This window comes from Lepidochelys kempii, chromosome 9, assembly GCF_965140285.1.
Source record: "Lepidochelys kempii isolate rLepKem1 chromosome 9, rLepKem1.hap1, whole genome shotgun sequence".
Lineage (NCBI taxonomy): Eukaryota > Metazoa > Chordata > Testudines > Cheloniidae > Lepidochelys > Lepidochelys kempii.
In genome coordinates, this window is record NC_136388.1 from 18,298,136 (window position 1) to 18,319,687 (window position 21,552).

Below are 21,552 nucleotides of genomic sequence, written 5' to 3' on the forward strand. Positions count from 1 at the left end.
GGATCCTCCTGCCCAGTTTCCATGAGGCATTTGTAACTAGCCTCCATGGAGAGCGTCATCCTGCAGTATGGCTTGGGAGGTGCGTGCTCAGTTAAGTTTCCTTTCGTTCCTCTCAATGCTTCTTCCCAGCACTCATCAAGCTCTTTGGCCTGAGCACTAGGCTCAAGCTTTGAGCCTGGGAGCATGAGAGAGTATCCCACGAACAACGAAGTGCCAAGTTTTGGACGTTCTTTCCCTTGTACAGCATGTAAGAAGTGCCTGCGAGGGCTTGGTTTAAACTGAAAACATACCAGGAAATTATGTGAATAATTCCACCTAAAGCTCAGCCAATACCTTTTTCAAAAATTAGGCCTCAGCTTGCTCCCACGGAATTCAAAGGCAAAATTCCTATTGACTGGAAGAAGGAACCACATTGCCTCTTACCCGCAGACTCTATTTTCTGCCATAGACTTGATTCCAGCCCTACCACCTTCTTTCTTTTTCCTTTTCACCTTTGTTAGGAATTACAGTTCATTTTATATTTTACACAAATGTGGGAAGTGATAATTATATGTCAGCGTCTGGCACTGGCGGGTACTTTCTCTTCCTTCCTGTGAGTGGGTGTGGCATTTATTATCCCACCTCATATTTAGAGTGTGGCATGTATCATTATGTTCCATCTGGCACTTTGTTCTCAGTAAGAAGTTTAGGAAGAAAGAGGATTAGATTTCATTAGTCATTTATTTCACAAACTGAACATCATTTTCACACATTTTAGGATTATCTGAAAGAGCCTTTTTTGTAGACATGCTCTTGTTGCTCACTACTGTGAGAGAGCTGTGGAGATAGAATTAGTGAGTAGAGCCAGGCAAACATTGGGGTGGGGGAGGAGCGAGGCGGGAAAATATCCACAAATATTTATGTGACGATGTAAATGATTTCAGTTCAGTCATGCTCTGTGCTCACTATTCACAAACATTCATGCAATTTGAGTTTTACTGGCATCAGCATTCACGGAAAGTGAATTTTTAAAGTCACATGCAGGAGTATTCATAAAAACAGCATTTTAGATTCACATGTGGGAGTCTTAACAGAAGAAGGGCTACCACAGTTATCCAACAGATTATATGTCACCACGCACGAACTCCTAGCCCCACTGAAGTCAGTGGGTGTTTTACACCGACATCGAAGAGGGCAGGATTTCACCCCACAAGTCTTATCTGAACCATCACAACGAACCAGCACAGTGAATACTAAATACTTACTTTCAGAACAGTTCACAATCAATCCAGAGAGTTAAAAAGATTTGCATAAGAGCATTCAAATAATGAATGAATTACAAGACATTACAATCTGCTTGCAAATATTTCAAGAGAGACTACATTTTTCAAATAATTAATAAAACCAGATGAATAATTTATCAAGTTTTGCCACTGGTAATATTTAAAAAACTGTAGACATTCTAGTCCAGTCTTACTGATCATGATAGCTTTGAGGTGTAACAAATATAGTACTTACGAATTAAACTTTTGCAGTACAATTCACTAAAATAAGAAACACAGCTGTTGACATGTATACAATTTTATTTTAAAGACTGACACAGCAATCACAATGACAGCAACAGAACCATTATTTTAATACTGAAAGCTTTCCTCCATAAACTTGGCTTGTAATTTAAACCACGTTAAATATGGAAGTATTTCAACAGTGTCTTAAGGTACATTGTAAAACACAGCAAACCTTAAATATATCAATTATAAACTCAGTGTGCTTATTTCCCTCCTTTTTAGTGTGTGGCATTATTAAAGTTCTTCAAAGTCATGGCCACTTGTATTCATTGCTTCTGGGTGCATGACTCTTCCCATGAACAAGATAGTACCTGAACCAATGAGAGAACACACAAATCAGAACCACAAAGAAGGACATACACTTCTAAACCACTCTCCATTGTTTGAAGTTATTTGTGATTTATTCATCATCTGATAAGGATACAGATTTTATAGGGCACAATGTTTATAAATTGTGTGCGCACATGCATGTACGTACGTACACACGCACACGTCTGAGTTTAGTATCCATGAGAGGTGATGGATTGATAGCCTTGGAGAATGAGTTCCTCTGTTTGTACTCAGAACAGGTACAGCGCAGACAGAAGCAGTGAAAACTTCTCCACTGCCCTGACAATGCACCTCAACACTCCAGAGGCTTGCTCCAAAGCCCCTGAAATCAATAGAAAGATGCATATTGACTTCATTCGGCTTTAGAGGGACCATCACTGATGTCAATGGGTAGTTCAGTGTCCACATCCATTCAGTCCTTGTCTTCTAGGTGGAGGATCTCAAGAAGGATCAACTGAAATGTGGACACCTGCCCACAGGCAACTTTCATGATAATTTCATGTTTCTGCTACCATTGAATTCCCTGGCAAGGCTCCCAATGACTCCAAAAAGAATGAAACTTTGGTCTTTTACTGGACTTGTTTCTCATTTGAAGGATACAAAGAGGCAAAAAGTTGTATATACAAGTACTACTGTCCTCAGTCATTCAGTCCCCACATATAGCACAGTGCATAAATTGCTCACTACACACTATCAGATTGAGGGTTTTGTAGCCTTCTGTGACGCCCATCAGATTCCCCTTCCCCATCTCTCTGGAAGGGTCTCTAAGGGGACACTCAGTAAATGGACATAAGTTACCGTGTATTAAACCCTGTGTGGATGTCCTCATTCAGAAGTAATGTGATTCACTGTAATTCACTGTAGCTTAAATCCGCTTGGACAGTACATTGGTAGGGCGTCTTGGACACACCTAGCTCACCATATGCAAGGTTTGAGACAAAGGCTTTTAATGTTTGTACAGCACCTAGCACAATGGGCCCCCAACTCTAGGCAGTACTGCAATATGAATGTTTAATAATAAGAAAGCAGATCTTGCACATGCTGGGCCAGACTGATCTCCAATGCACGAAAACCCTTGTGACCTGCAGCGACTGAATTTTGCTCCAGACTAGGCGAGATGTCATAACAGACAGCTCCAGCTCCTGTGTGGCCACATAGTAACATGCTGTTTGTTATCCAGTCACATCCACAACATTACCAAGAATAAATTATAAATATCAAACCAAAACATTGCTTCATCAGAGGCTGTATTGCCAGCAAGTACTGTTCTCATCATTGCCTGCCACAGAATATATACCAATGGAACCTGAGAATTATTCATAACTGCAATATCTGTCCTTTCTGGAAATCACTTAGTATTGGGGCAAATTCTGCTGGACTTACTAAAGTGAAGCTCTTACTGAAGTCAGAGGGTATGTTCAAAGAATGCTGACTGCACAAGGGGATTCAGGACTGTGTCCCCTGATGAAGTCAAACATAGAGCTATTGTTTAGGATTACAATGACAATTTTGCCTCAGCCCTCAGTAAGTTTATTGGTGAATTTTTCCAACGATCCCTTACCAAAAAAGGGCAATAATATTTTTCAGGCTATTCCTGTGTGAGGTTGGGGTTGGGAGGAGTGTTAAAGGAATGTGTGTTATGAGAGATTAGTTAAAATCCCTCAACACAAAGCATTGCAGAGCAGAAAGTAAAGAAAAAATTACTCTCTGAGACCAGTTTATTGATCCAAAACAGAGCGCCTCTGCCGCATGGGTCTGATGGGGATTCACTGTAAACAATGAGAAAGCAGCTCGGAAACTGCATACACTTACCTGTTCTCCTGTTTCTGACCAGAAAGAAAAATGGATGATCGACTATAACCTGGGGGTACAGCACAGCCATTCGACTAATGGCAATCATTCCTAATGGGGAGAGAACACACACAAGCAGCATGTCAGGTATTGCTTTATCTTCCCCATACTCTCCCTCTATACAGCATGTTAACTTCTTCACACGTGATATTTGTAAAGCCCCTGAATAGGAATTAAAGCCTACATGACTGCACTGTCACCAACAAATAGCATGACACTTCTAATCTAAAAGGAAGCAGGCTTACAAAGTAATTACATGTCTTCGTATGCTCGGAGAAGGATTAACAATGGGCAATGGCACAATTTATTTCCAGTGATGATGAAACAGCTTATAATTTACAAAAAGGGAGAACCTCTGGATAATGAAGGCCATTCCCTTTCAAAGGAAAATGCATTACAGTAGAAAATGCATTATTGTGCTAGACAGAGCTCTAAGCCTGACCCTGGTACTCACATTAACTGCTTATTAAATAGACGAGTTAAGAGTGTGGGCTGACCTTGCCATTTTTAATTTAGCTCTTTATTCTTTAAAATAGAGTAAACAACAAAGTTAAAGGCAAAATAGATGAGGAGACTGGCAGACTTTGGCCATTTGGTATTTTCTTATATTTGGAAATCTTCTAAGGTTTTCACTAAGGCTTTATTATTTACAAGTGTTTTATTAACTTTTTCACTTTGACTGCATTGGCAGTTAAAAAAACACCTATGCATGCCAATAATCTCTGCCCACATGAATGTGAAATGCCAAGCTCAAAAGAATCACTGGGATTGACTATAAAGGATGCTGCTTTTCTCTTGCTCGAAGAATAGTACAAGTACTTATGGAGAGAAATCACATAATAATGCAAGCAAGTTGGCAAATGAAGTAACTCATTTGCAAGAGGGAGAGTCAAGATTTGCCTGTGACAACCAACCACCTTCATCATCTGGCCCCTGAAGCATCACTGCTGGCAAGCTAGCCTTTTCCAGCTATTGCATCCCAGCTCACACCCCTGTTTAAGTGCTTATTAAAACACAACAATGTCTCTGAGGTACTTCTAACCATTTTGGAGACAACACACAGACCTTCTCAATTAGCAAATCACACAAGATGGGGAAAATAAAATAACCACAACCATTCCAAATTGCCAAGATTCAAGTTTCAGAAAGAAAATCTATCTTCAAAAATGCAGCACGTACCCTCCCACCTCTCATTAGAAAGGAAATGGGAGAAAGGAGCAATATTTTCCACTGAACACTTGAGACACTTTATGACACACTCATATCAAGAAAATGTTGGCATTTTCAATTTCCAGCATCCTCTCCGGGAAGGAGGGACACTTGCCAGACTACATTCTCATGCTGTATTGCGCTCAGCTTTTCGGCTCCGCACCAAGACATTTTTAAAATACTAATTAATATAGGACAGCCAGACCCATAATTGAGTTCCTGTTTTCAGAGTCAGATACCTGAGGCAGCAGCAGCTTCGGCACCTTCCTCATTAACTTCTAGAAACGACTTGTGAATTGCTTTAGCAAGGTAAAGCTCTTCGCTATCTGCGGGGAGGGGAAGAAAAAAAAAGGAGACATTTTAAAGTGGGTTAGTAAAAAGTGAAGCTTTTTTAATAATAAAGCTTTTTTTTAAAAACACCTCCAAGACCTGAAGGCAAAGAACAAATTCAACTGCAATGACTTCCTCCCTCATCTTGGTTTTAAACAGCCTTTTCCTTGTTTATATTTTTATTTAACTATTATTTGTATCACAGTAGCACCTAGAAACACCAACTGAGACAGAGCCCTCATTGCTAGGTTTCATATAAGCACAGAATAAAAGACAGTCCATACCCTGAAGAGCTTAAACTCTAAATAGACAAGGCAGACCAAAAGTTGGAGAGGAAAGGAAAGGATGTAACATTACAAGCACACGGCTGTTCCTCTGAAACCAAGCAGAGAGTAGTTATTTGTTTCTCCATTTTGAACCAATGCTGAAAGATGCTATATAACTTCTGGGAAGGAGCTTGCATAATCAGGCCCAAATTTTTCATGCATATTTTCTTTCCATCCTGACTTTAAAAATTAAATGTCAGATGGTATTGCAATAGAATCACCACCAGTGATCACCAAGGATTCATCTTCATACCTAGTGAGACCAATGGAAATGATGTAATTGACTCTGAGTTCACTGAGAGAGGGACTGAGCCTTTGCTTTCTCCCTCTTGTGTGCTCACACTCCCATCCCAGCAATTCAGTATGAATCTGACCCAGCTCCTACTGAAGTCATTGCTATTGACTTCAATGGCAGTAGGATCAGACCATAGAAGGGCCTGGCAATAGGCCTTTACACTCCTAGTTAGTACAATCTTTAACTATTTTCCACCCCACCTCAGCAACACAATATATTACAGAAAAAATAAATACACACTGGATTAGATCTACACTGTATATATACTCTCACAAAAAGAAAAGGAGTACTTGTGGCACCTTAGAGACTAACAAATTTATCTGAGCATAAGCTTTCGTGAGCTACAGCTCACTTCATTGGATGCATTCAGTGGAAAATACAGTGGGGAGATTTATACACATAGAGAACATGAAACCATGGGTGTTACCATACACACTGTAATGAGAATGATCACTTAAGGTGAGCTATTACCAGCAGGAGGACAGGGGAAAAAAAACCTTTTGTAGTGATAATCAAGGTGGGCCATTTCCAGAAGTTGACAAGAACGTCTGAGGAACCGGGGGGGGGGGGGGGGGGGGGAGGGGGGAGGGAATAAACATGGTGAAATATCTCATATCCACATAGACACAAGAGAAAAAAATTGAGAGGTGGGAAATTAATAGAATATTCATAACAGGAAAATAAATCAACGTGCAAAATTTAAACTAAGAAGTCAATCGATTCAAAAACCTTCTCTATTTCTGAAGCCTTCCATGACGTAACCCTTAGAACACCAATACCTATCAATCAAATAAGTCATTAACTGAACACACTGAATCACCACCCATAAGAAAAGACTGTGAGAATATTCTCGAAGTTGATCTTCATTTACGTCAACTCTCTCTCATAACAAAAGATAATGGTTCCAATGCTAATGTAAACAACTGAGAGGAAAGACAGCCCTGCCTATCACATGACTCCAATATGTCTCATTAACTCAAGATGAGCTAGGTTGGCTCTGAACTGAACTAGATCTCACAGTTCAACTGCTCAGCATCTCTTCAACAAAATCCCCAACTGATTTCCTATGGGATCATATGTGGTAAAACCTACAGGAGACTGCTAAGAACGGTACAAGCTTTAGGCTTCAGTTCTAAGCTTTCAGAAATGCTGCTAATCAAATCCAGACTCCAGCGAGAAACTGTTGAATTGGAATTCATTTGCAAATTGGATACAATTAACTTAGGCTTGAATAGACACTGGGAGTGGCTAAGTCATTATGCAAGGTAACCTATTTCCCCTTGTTTTTTCCTACCCCCCCCCCCCCCGCAAGACGTTCGAGTTAAACCCTGGATTTGTGCTGGAAATGGCCCACCTTGATTATCATACACATTGTAAGGAGAGTGATCACTTTAGATAAGCTATTACCAGCAGGAGAGTGGGGTGGGAGGAGGTATTTTTTCATGCTTTGTGTGTATATAAAAAGATCTTCTACACTTTCCACAGTATGCATCCGATGAAGTGAGCTGTAGCTCACGAAAGCTTATGCTCAAATAAATTGGTTAGTCTCTAAGGTGCCACAAGTACTCCTTTTCTTTTTGTGAATACAGCTGTTACTCTGAAACCTGTCAGAAATGCTGCTGTTGTCTTGAAAGCAGGGAGAAAGAGCCTCCACTGTATTATTTGTAGCACATCTGTCACAAAGCATCTGTTTATCTTATGGATTAAGCAGAACTCTCACTCATTTAGGTATTGACATAACAGCTATTAATAGAAAGATCTCAAAAATATAATATGTGAAGTGTTCACATGTGATTATTACTTTTTGCACTTTACCAAAAAGTTTGTCTAAATGGTTTATTTGCACCACTAATCCAGAGGCAGTCTTCCTGTAAAGCGACCACTCATAGGAAAGCATTCAGACTTAAAATGAATTTTCTGAGGAATGAACTGCAGCATTTTGGCATGTCATGGGGAGGGGGTGTGCTCCCCCACTCTGAATTTCTCTTTGCAAGCAGTCTCCACACACCCTTACATAAAGTTCACTACATTGCATTTTATTTACAGCATATCATGCAGTTTCATGTCCTATCACCATATGGCTTTTCCGAAGCTTGAGCATATCCCTTAGATGGCGGTGTGAGGGGGGCAGGGAGAGAAAAGTCTCATCTCTCAGATTCTTAACCTTTCCATCCAGCTCTTTTCCCCCTTACTTTCCTGTTGCCCATTTAATGGTCCATAGCAGACTAACTGAATCACATTATTGACTGGTTAATCATCCAGAACTAATCAATTATCTCCCTATTCAGCAGATGGGGAGACCCTTAGGAAGTTCAGAGTGCTGAGCCAGCTCTAGGCTACACCCACTCTGTCATGTGGAACAAGTAAATTCTCAGCAGTAAGTGCTATATGCAAAAACAGTTAGTCAATTATAATGGAAATATTCTGATGAACACTTCTAATAATCTACATAGTTAGAAGTCTCTCTTTTACATATCACTCCTATTATAGTCCCCCTTCTATCTATTGGCTGGCCTAGCCTGTAATTTTCCATTCCATCTAGTGTAATTTCAGTTACTCTAGTTGAGAATCTTTCCACAATTTGATTAAATATTTGAGCTGACCAATGTATTTACCAAAAGAAATCCTTTGGAGTAAGAAAAATGCCTAAGGAATGCTTATGCTTGATGGCTGTATGCAGTGTTGTAGCTATGTTGGTCCCAGGACATTACAGAGACAAGGTGCGTGAGGCACTACCATTTATTGGACCAATTTCTGTTGGTGAGAGACAAACTTTTGAACTTACAAAAAGCTCTCTCAAAAGTTTGTCCCTATTACTTTATTAAATTAAGAAATAGGCAAACTATGAATGTCCTTAGACATCTCCTCGGACATTCAGTGGGAAAAATTAGAGTGCAGCAACGTTAATCATTGCTGTACTTAATGCTTTACATACCAATATAAACAACTTAATCTTTAAATAGGTGAGGTAATATCTTTTATTGGACCAACTTCTGTAATAAAAGAAACAAGGTTATGTCTACACTTAAAACGCTACACTGGCAGAGTTGCATCACTGTAACTTAGCTGCTGTAGCGCTTCAGTGTAGACACCACTTGTGCTGACAGGAGGGGTTCCCCATCGGCATAGGTGATCCAGCTCTCTGAGAGGCAATAGCTAGGCCAATGGAAGAATTCTTGGGTCAACCAAGTACTGTCTACACTAAGGCAGTTAGGTCGGCTTAGTTACATCTCAGAGGTGCTGATTTTTTACACCCCGAGACGTAGCTATGCCAAAATAAGTTCCCAGTGCAGACCAACTCTGGCTTTCGAGCTACACAGAGCTCTTAAGGTCTGGGAAAGAGTCTCACACCTGGTGTGCACAAGAAAATTAGGTTGTTTTAACTACGTTGGTGAGGGTTGTGAAAAGTCCCACTATGAGCAGCATAGTTAAGCCAACCAGTCCTAAGAACATAAAAATGACCATACTGGGTCAGGCCAACAGTCCATCTAGCCCAATATCCTGTCTTCCGACAGTGGCCAATGCCAGGTTCTTCAGAGGGAATGAACAGAGCAGGCAATCAAGTGAGTTGTCCATTCCCAGCTTTTGGCAAACGGAGGCTAGGGACCCTCAGAAGTGGTGTTGCATCCCATTGTTGGTGCTAGGTGGATGGAAGAATTCTTCTGTCAACCTAGCTATTGCCTCTCCAGGAGAGCCCCTCCCCTTGCTGTAGCTAGTGTCTAAAACATAGCATTTTAAGCATGGGCAAGCCCTCAGAGCCTCAGAATTAAATCCACGGTGGAATAGATTGTTTATCATAAGTAGTTAACACATATGCTAAGAGACCAGTGAAGGTGAAGTTGCCCATTAACACTTCTCTAGTCACAGGACACAAAAGGGGGGTTATTGTGGGTTACAGATTGTTGTAATAGGCCATAAATATAGTGCCTCTGTGCCTTTAAATAGCAAAGTTAAATTGTCCAAGCAAGATATATGTGTGGTCTTAAACTCTTTCTTGCTTTTGTAAGACAATTGTACAAAATATAAATCTTTGAACAAATAACTAATCTCATGGATTAAACACAAACAAATTCAATCCATCTGTTGCACTCCTGTGTGCAGAGCTGCTCACTGATGTTTATGCCTCTGTGTTGTATATGGAGTGAAATAAGGGGACATGCTCCATTGCACTATTGGATACTACATCATAGACAGACTGGGAGGGAGGGCCAGTCCTACCACCACCCAACACCTTAAGTGAACTTCCAAAATTATCTTTGATACATTCATTTTAAGATTTTTCTTGTGTTAGAGCTACAGATTACTGTGAGATCAGCATTTCCACTACAGGTCGTCAAAACAATGGAAGACATTCTTCACGAAAAATGTGGAAAATTCATTCCGCAGGTTTTTAAAAAGGCATAATTTTTTGTATATTCATTTTTATATTTCTTGCCCCCTCCCTTTTCCATTTTATGTAATGGAGACAGACAGACAGACAGGGTGGGCCAGAGGGCTGGAGGAAGAGAAAGAGAAAGCTGGTGAAGGAAAAGTGAACCAATTTTTATTTATTTATTTTTTTAAAAATATCTAACTTTGCAAAAAGGGAACATTTGGAAAACAAAACCTTAACATTTCTGGTGAAAGTTTCAGATTAAAACTTTTTGCTGTTGTTGTTTGAAAACCTTCACTTGGCTCTGATTCGCTGTAGTAGGTGATAGAGAAAGGAGACTTCCCATGACTCAGGTATCCATCTGGGTGATTAAGCAGCAACCCAGAAGGGCTGCAGAAGTGGTTCTCAAACTTTTGTATTGGTGACTCCCTTTCACACAGCAAGCCTCTGAGTGCAACCCCCTTTATAAATTAATTTTTTAAAATATATATTTAACACTATTGTAAATGCTGGAGGTGAAGTGGGGTTTTGGGGTGGAGGCTGACAGCTTGCAACCCCCATGTAATAATCTTGCAATCCCCAGTTTGAGAACCCCTGGGCTACAGCTTCCTGGGTGGAAGGACAGTGGGATCCCCTGAGGATAACCAAGGTATATAAAAAACAAAACCTCCCCACAACTGCAGAGCTAATGTAGAATAAGGATTGCAAGCAGAAGGCCACAGCAGGAACAATTCAACCAGTACTTCTGTGGGCACTGGGTGGCTCTGGAGTTTGGGTGCTGGATATGGCTTAACAGCTCAAATCCAGCCCAGCATAGAGGTGACAAAGTAATTATGGCTGTTTTCTTGCCACAGTCCAATTCCTAATGTCCACACCACACTGAAGTTTGGTATAGATTGTGTATCAGTTTGTTAAGACTAGTGAAGTGTTCTGGGACAAGGGAGACAAAGCTATATAAATGTAAATTACAACAAGGAGCTCACTGGATCATTAATGTTGATTTTCAATAAGTCTTGGAGCACTGGGGAAGTTCAAGAAAACTGGAAGAAAGCTAATGTTGTGACAATTTTTTTAAAAGGGTAAACGAGATGACCTGGGTAATTATAGGCCTGTCAGCTTGACATCGATCCTGGGGAAAATAATGGAGCAGCTGCTATAGGACTTAAATAAGGAACTAAAGGAAGGTAATGTAATTAGTGCAAATCAACATGGATTTCTGGAAAACAAATTCTGTCAAACTAACTTGATATCTTTTTCTGATGAGATTACAAATTTGGTTGATAAAGATAATAGCATTGATGTAATATACTTAAGACTTCTGAAAGGTGTTTGATTTGGTACTGCATGACATTTTGATTAAAAACTAGAATGATATAAAACTAACATGGCACACATTAAATGGTTTAAAAACTGGCTAAATGATAGGTTTCAAAATATAACTGTAAATGGAGAATCATCATCAAGAGGGTCTATTTCCAGTGAGGTCCCACAGGGGTTGGTTCTTGGCCCTATGCTTTTTTTTTTTTTTTTTTTTTTTTTAAAATCAATGACCTGGAAGAAACCAAAGTTTCAGTGATTTGTATGCAGATGGCACAAAAAGTGGGGGAATGGTAAATAAAGAAGAAAAGTTGCTGATTCGGAGAGATCTGGATTGCTTAATAAAACTGGGCACAATTGAACAATATGCATTTTAATATGGCTACACATAAATGTATATACATCTAGGAACAAAGAACATATATCCTGAGTGTCTCACTATAAGGCATGTTTTCTAATCCTTTGTTCATTCTCGGGGCTCTTCTCTGAACCCTCTCCAACTTTTCTACATCCTTCTTGAATTGCGGGCACCAGAATTGGACACAGTATTCTAGCAGCAGTCCTAACAGTGCTAAATACAGAGGTACAATAACCTCTGTACTCCTACTCGGAAATCCCCTGATTATGCATCCAAGGATTGCATTAGCCCTTTTGGCCAGAGCACCACACAGGGAGCTCATGTTCAGCAGATTATTCACCTTGATCCCCAAATCTTTTTCAGAGTTCCCAGGATATAGCCCCCACCCTCCCATCCTGCAGCTATGGCCTTAGTCAATTAAGCTTAACAAAGAGAAGGGGTGACTTGATTAGTCTTTAAGCACCTACATGGAATAAATATTTAATAATGAGTGTTCCAATCTAGCAGAGAATGGTATGACAGTAACGAATGGCTGAAGTTGAAGCTAGACAAATTTAGACTGGAAAAGTAGGCATAAATTTTTAATGGTGAGAGTAACTGGTAAATTGTTCCAATGGTTTCTCCATCAATGCAATTTTTAAATAGAGATTGGACATTGTACCAAGAGATATGCTCTAGAAGTTATTTTTGGGGAAGTTTTATGGCCTGTGTTACACAGGAGGTCAGACTAGATGATCATAATGGTCCCTTCTGGCCTTAGACTCCATTAAACCATCATAGTCAGCTAATTGGCAATAGCCGATAACTAGAAAGTAGGGACCAAATAAGCCTGGAGATTGAATCAGTCTCTCATCCGTCAGGTCAGGACTGAGTATGGGGGAGCTTGTGCTACAGAACTGCCTGCTACTGTTGTGTGTAAGGGAGTAATTTCCTCAGAGAAGGACGGCACTCTGTCACTTCCTGCAGTTGTCTGCTCAACACCTTTCCTGGACTTCACATTCATTTAAAAAACCAACCCAGCTCTTTTTGCTGAGTCTATTTGAAATGAATTTTTAAATTTAAAGGATCTTGGTAGGTATGAAAGTGAAATGCTGACAACTGGCTTGAACAGACATGCAGCGGATGTAGTTATTTGTGCTCATGTGCCTTAATCTTAAAAACTTTTCCTTTCCAATGCTTCTTCTACACAGAAGATGATTAACCTTACGATAGCTTTATGCTGTGGACAGATGGCCCCTGGGGTAAGAGATGACAAGTCACTTGCTGTTTGAATTCAGGCTACGAGATAAACAAATCCACTGAACCACTAAGGCCATGTGTATAAGAGGCCTCAATATTGTTCATCATGCCAGTGGCATCCACCTTTTGCATAATGTTCCTTTTTCTCTTTACTCATGCAACAAAAGCATTGCCACTTATAACACCAGGAGTAGAGGGTTCTTAAGCAAAGGTAAAACCCACAGATTGGTAAAGCTTGTAAAATAATCTCTCTCAAAACTGTTCTTGGAAAGTTCACAATCCAGTGATAAATGCACACTGTCAGATATTAAAAGAATGCTGCAGGGTCACAAAAACCTACTATATTATTGGCAAAAACCAATTTCGCAATCCTTTTTTGTTCTCTCTCTCAATAACGTTGAGACTTTATGCTCTATTGTGAAAGACTGGAAACAAGAGCGTCTTACCAGACATTGCAGTGAGATCAGCATTTCTGCTGAATACTTCTGTGATTCCAAGACCCTTCAAAACATCTTTCAGATCAACTTCCTGTTCTGCTGTGAACCTGGGGAGCATAACAGAGAATTGCAAAATCCAAGGATGTATGAGTAGTATTTATTTTTATTAGCATGTTTGTAAATTGTAGTTAATTGAGGTTGAAACATCAAGTTAAATAAAAAAGAAGCAAATTTAGTACTCAGATACGATAGTATGGTGCTGCATGCTATAGAAATGCTTATAAATACATATATTTATTGATAACGGACATTCATGGCTAGAATATTCTGTAACTATTTGTACTGCACCAGCCCCCGAAATATGCTAACATTACATACATGAGGCATACACAAAATCCCTGCCTATAAAAACTTAGTAATGTAGTTAGATTAAATAGATAGGAGAAAAAGAAAGCTAGCAAATATCAAACTGAATGTGATTAAGTTTAATCTAGATAATGGAACAATGAGTGATACAAAAAGAATGCAGAAACTTTATAGGTAGATGTTAGCAAAAAGAAAGATTAGGAAAATAAAGATGCTCATCTTTTATTTTAAGAAAATAAATAAAAAACACAGAATACCAAGAAGGCTACAAGAAAAGGAATACTTGTGGCACCTTAGAGACTAACCAATTTATTTGAGCATAAGCTTTCGTGAGCTACAGCTCACTTCAGTAATTCATTCTGGTCCTGCTTCCAATGAAGTCAATGGCAAAACTCTCATTAGTTTCAATGTTGCAGCATTGGGTCCTAGACTAGGAAGTCCTGTAGTAAAGGAGTTTATCAAAGTAATAATGACAAAGGGCTACCTTTAGCTAGATTAGAAATGTCACAGAGGTCTATTGATAGATGAGAAGGCGTAATAGGAAATTTTCGTGTAATAAAGGCTCTTTGTAAAATGACCAGAACATTAATTATAAAGCATTTCAATTATGCGGCCATCAACTATAGGGTCACAAAGAGAAAGCACAGAGCATAGAAGGGTTTCATTACACAATTTCTTCAGCAAGCCATATGGCTAGAGACTATTTTGCATTCAGACTGCAGTTCTTAGTAAAATCTCTCTCGTATACTCTTGACCCAGTAGAAAAACTATTGTACCACTGTGCCATTTCTTGTAATAAAAATAATTAAACAGTCTTATTTCATATTAACAAACCACGTATAATGCAACATGTGTCAACCATCCAGCAGCAATGATCCTATTGATGTGATCATTGTGAGAAATGAGAGGTGCTGCACAGAATCCTGACCCAGCATAAAGCAGTTGATGAAGTGTGGAGATGATCTCACTGAATGTCAGGGCATGTGCAAAAACTGGAAGCTTAACGCCCCCCTTCCTCCCCCAAAATAAAAAAATCTAGAGATAATGAAGAATGAAATGAAAAAGGTCAGCTGGATTTTCCCATTGTCAAGAAAAATCTAACAGAAGAAGAAAATGGAAAACATGATTCATATTTATGCAACAAAAATGTAAAGGTAAAAAGTGACAAAACAAGCCAAAGAGAATCAACAAAAATTCAGCTAAACAGATGTTAATGTTCTTTACTAAGGAAGAATTTGTCTAAATGAAAAGATGATTTATGAGGGATAGTACAGGAGCAGCTACACCTTATTGGTGACAGCAAAAGAATTAAAGCACCAGGCCCAAACAACCTACAGGAGGATCATGGTGCTTGGGAGGAAAACAGGAGACACAGTCTTCCGTAAGAGTTCACTGCTTTGGCAGGATACCAGAGGACCAGCAAGTGACTAATACAATGTCATTAGTTGGGAAAGTCCCCTCTGGTGATCTAGCAAATTTCACTGCTGTCAGCTTGACATCTTTTGTCAGAACACTGCACACTCTTCATGAACAACATGTAAAGGCATAGTGTACAGATGAACCAAGGCAGCCAACATGATTTCAGGAAGGGGAAAGTGTCCTTAACTAGCTCTGTTCTTTGAAAGGATGCAGCACTCACTTTGCCCACAGCGATGAACTGGGAGTTCACGTAGAGTGGAATAAAGCCCCATGCAATTAGCCAATGCAAGGCCCTTTGAACAACTTTAGCCCTGCATTAAGGGCCAAATCCTCAAGTCTTTATTCATTCAAAGCCCCTCCCGACTTCAAGGCTCTCAAACGGTGGGCCAGATTCCGCTCTCAATTATGCCAGTGTAAATCTAGAGAGTTACTCCACTGACTTCAGTGCGAACTCTTAGAAAGAGCTGAAAGTGCTTGGCCCTCGATGCAGGGTTTAACTGGGGTTTAAATGGTGCAGATGGACTTGTATGGGCACCTTATATAGAGGTGAACGTTCCGAGGAATATTTATTGCCATGTTACAATTGAGATAAATTTCAAAATTAAGAGCCCAAGCATGCCCCCTAATCCACCCGCACAGGGGATGACATTATTTGGTATTAGGTTAGTTGGTTATATATGCATTATGTAAAGCAATTGGCTATTTTTTAAAAAAAGAGTAAGCATTACAATAAAGGTGCCAACTAATATCTCATACTGCCAGTGTCAAATCAGCTAGATAGGCTCCCACCAGCAATAGACTCTGACAGAGAATAAACATAACTATACACATCTGATGAAACTCAGTACTGTTGGTGAATCATTAAAGTGAGGTAGAATGGTAGTGAGGGTAATGGGTTTGAAAAACAACCTAGAGGTTGCAAAACAAAAAAAAACACACAACCCCCGCCCCCCGCCCCAAAAAAAAAAAAAGCAAAGAAACCTCAACTACTGCAAATGGAAACTTCCAACTGCAGAAAGATTACAAGGAGATATAAATGGGATTTAAGTGGATTTAAGTCTCTTGACTACTAGACCGCAAATAACACGCTTAGCAGATAAATGACAAATAATAAACTACAAAAAAAAAGAGAACACAAACAGATACATGAAAAGATACTTTTGCATACTAAGCTCGGAAGAGATTTGGGAGTTATTTTTGAAAAATCCCTAAACATCAAAACTGAATATGCTGCAGAAGGGGGGATGGGGCTGGGAGGATGGGAAGGAGGGGGAAAAATTCAAAAAGTTTATCTATCATATTACTAAAGAACTATATAAAATATGTTATTGACAGTATATATAATGTAGGCCCTATTCTCATTCAGACCTCTGACAGGGCAAAATGTTGGGTGGGTGAAGTTCACCAGAAGGCCTGCAAAGGGATCTCATCAGATGATCAGATTTGATCATCAGAAAATTGTACACTCCTAGATACGGACTGAGAAACATTACAAGTGTTTCTTGAACTTTTGAAAAGCAAGTTGGCCCTTTAAGAAAAGTGACACTAATCACACCCCATTCACTTTGCCATGTGTTGTTGAAAACCTGACTCAGCTGACTCAGTCTAGATTCTGTAGATCTTTTTAATAGGATGCCTTCTTTCCTTTTTTACATGCTCTGTTAAACGGTGAATTTACAATTAAAATATCACAATTGGCATATGAATGAACTCCCTTTGAAAGTAATGGGTCTGTTCACGCTTCAGGCTCTTGGAAAACTCAGGGAGACATCACGGTATCAGAGTAACAGCCGTGTTAGTCTGTATTCGCAAAAAGAAAAGGAGTACTTGTGGCACCTTAGAGACTAACCAATTTATCATGAAAGCTCATGCTCAAATAAATTGGTTAGTCTCTAAGGTGCCACAAGTACTCCTTTTCTTATCATGGTATCAGTTACACTCAGTTCACATTTTCAAGGATTTCTTTGCAGCTGTAACAGCTAGAGATTTAAATCAATTATGATGATTACTGCATTATTATTTATTAATTAATTTTTAATTAACAACAAGGGTGATGTCGTGGTGGGAGTCTACTATAGACCACTGGACCAAGGGGATGAAGTGGACGAAGCTTTCTTCCAGCAACTCGCAGAAGTTACTAGATTGCACGCCCTGCTTTTCATGGGAGACTTCAATCACCCTGATATCTGCTGGGAGTGCAATACAGTGGTGCACAGACAATCCAGGAAGTTTTTGGAAAATGTAGGGTACAATTTCCTGGTGCAAGTGCTGGAGGAACCAACTAGGGGCAGAGCTGTTCTTGACCTGCTGCTCACAAACCGGGAAGAATTAGTGGGGGAAGCAAAAGTGGATGGGAACCTGGGAGGCGGTGACCATGAGATGGTCAAGTTCAGGATCCTGACACAAGGAGGAAAGGAAAGCAGCAGAATACGGACCCTGGACTTCAAAAAAGCAGACTTTGACTCCATCCCCTGGGAGAATAACATGAGGGGGAAAGGAGTCCAGGAGAGCTGGCTGTATTTTAAAGAATCCTTATTGAGGTTACAGGGACAAAGCATCCCGATGTGTAGAAAGAATAGTAAAATATGGCAGGCGACCAGCTTGGCTTAACAGTGAAATCCTTGCTGATCTTAAATACAAAAAAGAAGCTTACAAGAAGTGGAAGATTGGACAAATGACCAGGGATGAGTATAAAAATATTGCTCGGGCATGCAGGAGTGAAATCAGGAGGGCCAAATCACACCTGGAGTTGCAGCTAGCAAGAGATGTTAAGAGTAACAAGAAGGGTTTCTTCAGGTATGTTAGCAACAAGAAGAAAGTCAAGGAAAGTGTGGGCCCCTTACTGAATGAGGGAGGCAACCTAGTGACCGAGGATGTGGAAAAAGCTAATGTACTCAATGCTTTTTTTGCCTCTGTCTTCACGAACAAGGTCAGCTCCTAGACTACTGCACTGGGCAGCACAGCATGGGGAGGAGGTGACCAGCCCTCTGTGGAGAAAGAAGTGGTTCGGGATTATTTAGAAAAGCTGGACGTGCACAAGTCCATAGGGCTGGATGCGTTGCATCTGAGACTGCTAAAGGAGTTGGCGGCTGTGATTGCAGAGCCATTGGCCATTATCTTTGAAAACTCATGGCGATCGGGGGAAGTCCTGGACAACTGGAAAAAGGCTAATGTAGTGCCCATCTTTAAAAGAGGGAAGGAGGGGGATCCTGGGAACTACAGGCCAGTCAGCCTCACCTCAGTCCCTGGAAAAATCATGGAGCAGGTCCTCAAGGAATCAATTCTGAAGCACTTAGAGGAGAGGAAAGTGATCCGGAACAGTCAGCATGGATTCGCCAAGGGCAAGTCACGCCTGACTAATCTAATTGCCTTCTATAACAAGATAACTGGTTCTGTGGATGAAGGGAAAGCAGTGGACGTGTTGTTTCTTGACTTTAGCAAAGCTTTTGACATGGTCTCCCACAGTATTCTTGCCAGCAAGTTAAAGAAGTATGGGCTGGATGAATGGACTATAAGGTGGATAGAAAGCTGGCTAGATTGTCGGGCTTAACAGGTAGTGATCAATGGCTCCATGTCTAGTTGGCAGCCGGTATCAAGTGGAGTGCCCCAAGGGTCGGTCCTGGGGCCGGTTTTGTTCAATATCTTCATAAATGATCTGGAGGATGGTGTGGATTGCACCCTCAGCAAGTTTGCCGAGGACACTAACCTGGGAGGAGAGGTAGATATGCTGGAGGGTAGGGATAGGATACAGAGGGACCTGGACAAATTGGAGGATTGGGCCAAAAGAAACCTGATGAGGTTCAACAAGGACAAGTGCAGAGTCCTACACTTAGGATGGAAGAATGCAATGCACTGCTACAGACTAGGGACCGAATGGCTCGGCAGCAGTTCTGCAGAAAAGGACCTAGGGGTTACAGTGGACGAGAAGCTGGATATGAGTCAACAGTGTGCCCTTGTTGCCAAGAAGGCCAATGGCATTTTGGGATGTATAAGTAGAGGCATTGCCAGCAGATTGAGGGACGTGATCGTTCCCCTCTATTTGACACTGGTGAGGCCTCATCTGGAGTACTGTGTCCAGTTTTGGGCCCTACACTACAAGAAGGATGTGGGAAAAATTAGAAAGAGTCCAGCGGAGGGCAACAAAAATGATTAGGGGACTGGAACACATGAGTTATGAGGAGAGGCTGAGGGAACTGGGGATGTTTAGTCTGCGGAAGAGAAGAATGAGGGGGGATTTGATAGCTGCTTTCAACTACCTGAAAGGGGGTTCCAAAGAGGATGGCTCTAGACTGTTCTCAGTGGTAGCAGATGACAGAACAAGGAGTAATGGTCTCAAGTTGCAGTGCGGGAGATTTAGGTTGGATATTAGGAAAAACTTTTTCAGTAGGAGGGTGGTGAAACACTGGAATGCGTTAACTAGGGAGGTGGTAGAATCTCCTTCCTTAGACGTTTTTAAGGTCAGGCTTGACAAAGCCCTGGCTGGGATGATTTAATTGGGGATCGGTCCTGCTTTGAGCAGGGGGTTGGACTAGATGACCTCCTGAGGTCCCTTCCAACCCTGATATTCTATGATTATTATTATAATTAAAGCAGGTAGTCCAGAGAACAACTGAGCTGCCTGTTCAGCCCCAGCCCCTAAGCTAGTCCTTTGGGGCACCCCACACTTTGGGAATACTGCATTACATAATATTCAACCATAAAGTAGTAGTTTCCTCCATAATGTTCAGGAAGTATGTGGGTGCATCATGCAGAGCAGAAGAACTGCATATTCCCATGAGCGCTAAAAGTATCTGTCTTCCAGTCTTATACTGGCAACTGGAGAAAAGGAGATTTACTTTGGAGCTTCAAATGCTACAAATAGGGCAAATCAAATTTCCATACCCATCAGACAGAAGTCATAGTCACTGAAGAACTGCAGTTATTTGACAGCACTTGAAACTTAAGTGGAATCTGACCAAAAGAAAACCTACATGTTAAACCTAAATCTATTCTATCAACCCCGAGACACCATAGGGAGAGTAATGCAAAAAACAAGTGAAAAACTGGACTCTTCTGCATTGAACAAACAAAACAAAACAAAAAACAAAAACACCCAGACAAGAGATAGAAGAGAAAGACAGGACTAGCTGGACTTGAATGAAAGCTTGTTTGTATAGAATACATTGGAAAAACTGTTACATGACCTCATGCTTCAATGAAAGTGAAAAATGTCAATTATCTGTTCCCTGAGAGAGCACTAACTTGTGAACTGATCCACTTTCAAAGAACCCAATAATGTTTATTGCCATAACACCATAGGTTAAGAGGCGAGATGACTGGCCTGAATTCGTAGTACATTCATAAAAAGGGGAACGTCTAACATCTGCTACACACTTGGGAATTATTTCCTCTATTACAATAGCTTTGATAAGTATGTATTCACATGTTAATATCTCTTTGGAGACTTTTATAAAGAGAGCAGATGTTGGCAAGAGGCAAAGAAGCAGCACAAGTATGAGAAAGAGTCGGGGTAAGCATTAGTGTGGCAGTCATATTTTTTACTAGGTTTACCTGGTCTCTCTCTTCACTTCCTACCTAGAACTGTGGGCCTGATCCAGAGCTCACTAAAGTAGATGACCACGTTTCTCTTTAGGGCAGGCACCATATCATCTAGGGATAGCAAAACACAGTATCGAAACTTCTCTGATATGATCCAGCTTTCCAATAAATACCAGAGTTATTGAAGATGAGCCCTGCGTCAAGGATTAAAGTTATACAACAGTGAGATTTAGAGGAGGTATTCATTTCCTTGGCAGAACAGAGTCCTTAGTTTAGAATTTATGTAGAGAATTAATTAATACGATTCATTCAAAACCTTCCATGTTCAGAAAGGACAGAAGAGAAAGGAGAGATGGCCCAGTCCCACAAGATGCTGAGTGCCTCCTGTGAGCTGCTGAATTCCCACTGAACCAAATGGGAGTTGAGAGTACTTAGAATCAAAGGGGACTGGGTCTACTTTTTGCTCATACAGCAAAAAGAGTTGGAGCAAAAATTTAATTCAGCCAGAGGTTATCATTTCAAAGTTACTTAGTTTGTGACAGGAAGTTGAAAATCTAGGTTCTCAAACTGATCCATAGCACATACTTTTATGCAGAGCAAAAAGCAGAGCAAATGAAA

At 40.5% G+C, this 21,552-nt stretch overlaps 1 protein-coding gene across 2 annotated transcripts in view; it reads right to left on the minus strand.

Moving 5' to 3' along the window:
- Positions 1 to 701: 701 nt before the first annotated feature.
- Positions 702 to 21,552, minus strand: part of SERPINI1 (serpin family I member 1) — an 80,353-nt gene continuing 59,502 nt past the window's right edge. For both annotated transcript variants that reach the window (XM_073359466.2, XM_073359467.2), the window contains 4 exons: positions 13,621 to 13,718; positions 5,177 to 5,263; positions 3,690 to 3,779; positions 702 to 1,858 (listed from right to left, as the gene is read on the minus strand). In XM_073359466.2, the coding sequence (XP_073215567.1) occupies positions 1,782 to 1,858; positions 3,690 to 3,779; positions 5,177 to 5,263; positions 13,621 to 13,718 (352 nt within the window). In that variant the 3' untranslated portion in view covers positions 702 to 1,781. The remainder of the gene's footprint in view (positions 1,859 to 3,689; positions 3,780 to 5,176; positions 5,264 to 13,620; positions 13,719 to 21,552) is intronic.